Source organism: Musa acuminata, chromosome BXJ1-7, assembly GCF_036884655.1.
Source record: "Musa acuminata AAA Group cultivar baxijiao chromosome BXJ1-7, Cavendish_Baxijiao_AAA, whole genome shotgun sequence".
Taxonomy (NCBI): Eukaryota; Viridiplantae; Streptophyta; class Magnoliopsida; order Zingiberales; family Musaceae; genus Musa; species Musa acuminata.
Window position 1 is genome coordinate 35,021,514 of NC_088333.1, and position 3,459 is coordinate 35,024,972.

General features: G+C 37.9%; 1 protein-coding gene across 1 annotated transcript; it reads left to right on the top strand.

Moving 5' to 3' along the window:
* The first annotated feature begins 543 nt into the window (after nucleotides 1-543).
* LOC135679710 (ethylene-responsive transcription factor LEP-like) lies at nucleotides 544-987 on the top strand. Its single transcript, XM_065193690.1, has one exon. It carries the CDS (start codon nucleotides 544-546, stop codon nucleotides 985-987), a length of 444 nt encoding a protein of 147 aa, XP_065049762.1.
* The last annotated feature ends 2,472 nt before the right edge of the window (nucleotides 988-3,459 follow it).

A 3,459-nucleotide genomic window follows, 5' to 3' on the forward strand; every position in this document is an offset into this window, starting at 1 on the left:
AGCAGATTCGAGCATCACTTGCATTTCTTATTATAATGGTCAGAAGTGCATCTTACCTGCCCAACTAGCCATATCCAAAAAGCCACACACAGCCTCTTCTCTGATGGCCCGTCGATCGCGTTGCATTAGACCCGACTCCCGGATCAGTTTTAAGATTATTCTGATTTCGATTCGAATCGTCGTTTTTTATTTTTATTTTTATTTCTAATTAAATATAACTTAAAATAAAAAAAAAATAAGAAAATAATCATTTATTTAAAAAATTACAAATCGTCGGTTCGATAGATTAAAAAAATCGTCGGTTTTGATTCCAGAAAACCGTAGCTGAACTCTTCGGCTCGGTTCGATTCCGGTTCGATTCGATTCGGGTTCAATTCTGTTAGGAACTTAACTGAACTGAACTGATGAACCGTGTGCATAAATATTTTATGCAACCCAGTTCTTCTTCTTCTTCTTCTTCTTCTTCCGCTTATAGCCTATCCAGTTTCGTCTTCCAGAGTCTCCGAGTGAATGTTGCAAGTGTTATTACGGAGGAATGAAATAATGGCAGATCGCCCCTTGGTTATCGAACACCGCCACCGGCGGCGGCGCTCTCGAGCATCGAGTGAGTACCTTGGAGTTCGCCGTAGGCCATGGGGCCGCTATGCTGCTGAGATCCGGAATCCATACACGAAGGAAAGGCACTGGCTCGGCACCTTCGACACCGCAGAGGAGGCTGCAGTCGCCTACGACCTCTCCTCCATTTCCTTCAGTGGACTGGCTCGTGCTCGAACCAACTTTTACTATCCTTTTCTAGCTCCTCCTAACATGCCATCTCCACCGCCCCCGCCGCCTCCTCCTCCTCCTCCTTCACCTACATCCGAGCAAAGGGATGATCTCCATCTCGAGTTCGATTACGTTCAGGATGATGAGTCGATGACCATCGCAGCCATCCTGCAGAGTTTTCGCCGCTCCTCATCTCTTTCTTCATCTTCTTTTCTGTGGTAAGCAGAGGTATCGGATGCTTGCAGTGCTTCACCTTCTTTTCTCCACTATGATTTCTTGTTGGTCTTGATGCTAAATATCATCAATTTCGAAAAGTTATAGAAACTGCTATAGTATTAGAACTCAATTTCGTTGCCACCTTTGAACGGAGAAATATTTATCATAATTTATGACTCCACACTTGAAACACAACACTCCGCTGAATTATTACCTTATATATTCATCAAAGAGAATATTTCATACATTATTGGAAAATATTTTTTTCAATTAAACCTATAATAAAAAATCATCAGGAGGTTGTTTGAAATTATTATTTTTCTTTTCATTATTAACTGTAACGTTAGATAGACATTAGATCGAATACTCGAGACCCTCTCAATTGTACTGGAAGATCTCTTACAAGCGTGAGCTCAAATTGATAAGATACTAAAGTCTTATCGTAAAAAAAAATAAAAGAAATGATAAGATTGATAAGATACTAAAGTCTTATCGTAAAAAAAATAAAAGAAATGATAAGACTCTGATACCAAATGATAAGATCCTAAAGTCAAATGATAATTATCGCTTCGAGAGGATCGACCTCCTTGATCGTTTCGAATGGATCGATCTCCTAGGGTTTGTCATAACAAACTAGAATAAAATTTCATTGATTGATTGATTGATTTAAAAAAACGGTTACATCACTATTTATAGAGTTCCACCTACAGTCTATCAGGACTTGAACTCTTAATAATAATTAAATATTAAATAAATTTCTACCCGATTGAAACTAAACAGACTTAATAAACATTATTCAAAAACAAATCTTAACACAAGTCAAGTTGATCGAGTCATCATCCATTAGTTCTATTGATAACAATATGATCGATGTTAGTTTCGACCTCACACTTAAGAGCCAAAATGTTGTTGTCAGAAGTGCTTCCTCTTTTTTAATCTAACATTTGACTAACTAAATGGCAATATAAAAAAAAAAATCTAATTTTAAACCACCGGGGAGACCGTCTCTTTCCATTGTTAGGTGAGGTTTGAGAACAAAACATTACTTTTACCTACCGAAGTTGTTCTTATAGTAATTAATTGTGAGGATTCATGGCTGTTGATGGTCAGAAGTGGCTGCTGGTGAACGCCAAGCTTAAATTCGATCTCTCACCTTCCAAGGAAACATGCCCGACTATATAAGAATAGAAACAACAGCTGTTTCATCTCCTTCCACTCCAAAATACACGCACTTACAAGTACAAGTATTCTTGGATATAGAAATTACATAAAGCATTATAGTCTTAGATTCATTAATTTTAAAGGATTAAAACTCGTCATAATATTATCTATATTAGATGATTTAAATTAATTAAACTCTTATCTTAATATTTCTTATATCAATAAAACTTTTATTAGCATTATCCTTTAACACAAATATGAAGGTTTATGGTCTCTCCCTTGCGAGAGCTAATAATTATCCTCAACGTTTATCATCTTCCTCATGGGCGATGATAATTTGGTTGGTTTTACCTCCATCTTCATTGGGTTGTGGCGCAGTAGGAATTTGGTTGGTTTTATCTCCTTGGCCATCACTGGGTTCTGGTTTAGTAGGAGTCCTTGAAGGCATGGTTACACCTTCAATGCGTGCTGGCGTCGTAGGAGCTCTTGAAACCGTGGTTGTAAGCCCACGTTCCTGTATGCATAGAGAAGAGCGGCTATTTTGGTCATTAGATGACAGAACTGAACCTAGAGATCAAGATTGTGACATGAACAGTAATACTCCATGAGAAGGAGATGTAAGTGAAAGAGAGAAAAAGAGAGTACACTGGATCTCATTCTAGTCTCTTCTTCGTTAGGAGAGTCCTGGAGATGATGGGACGAGTTCGACCCGCCCAGGAAACGAGCACAAGCTTGGAAGAGCTGCAGGAACGCCACTTTCTAGATGAATTCATGGCCAAGATGAGGCTCGGACAGTTTGGATCTCTCTCTCTCTCTCTCAACTCGTAGGTGATATGGATTTCAGCACTGAGCCATCCATATTTATTTGAAATGGAAGGCTGAATAACTCCATGCCTGTCAGTTGGTGTAAATGATAGAGATACAAAAAAAGATCAAATCGGTTGATGAGATATACGTGATGTTGAATTTGAGTGACTCTCCAACCAGACTCCATCACCATAAAACAACAAAGGCATTATTTAAACCATGGAATATGGCCGCTGGATACGCAAGGCCATCCCTAGAACAGATTAATTATCATATAAGTCATCATCTTAGTTGAAGGATGTAGCATGTACTGTATAAGCCATCATACACACACACACCTTGAAAAGATTAACTATCATATAAGTCAGAAGTCTTAAGGTTTTATCTATTTTCACATTTGAGGAACTAATAAGTTCTTTGCAAGCTGATGAATATTAGATATTTGTTTACATGCCAATTATTTCTTAAATGAAGGGAATAAAATAAAAATAAGCATCTGCAAAAACAAAA

Bases quoted from the DNA above. Each gene is read 5' to 3' on its own strand.
- LOC135679710 (XM_065193690.1), top strand. From the start codon at position 544: ATGGCAGATCGCCCCTTGGTTATCGAACACCGCCACCGGCGGCGGCGC.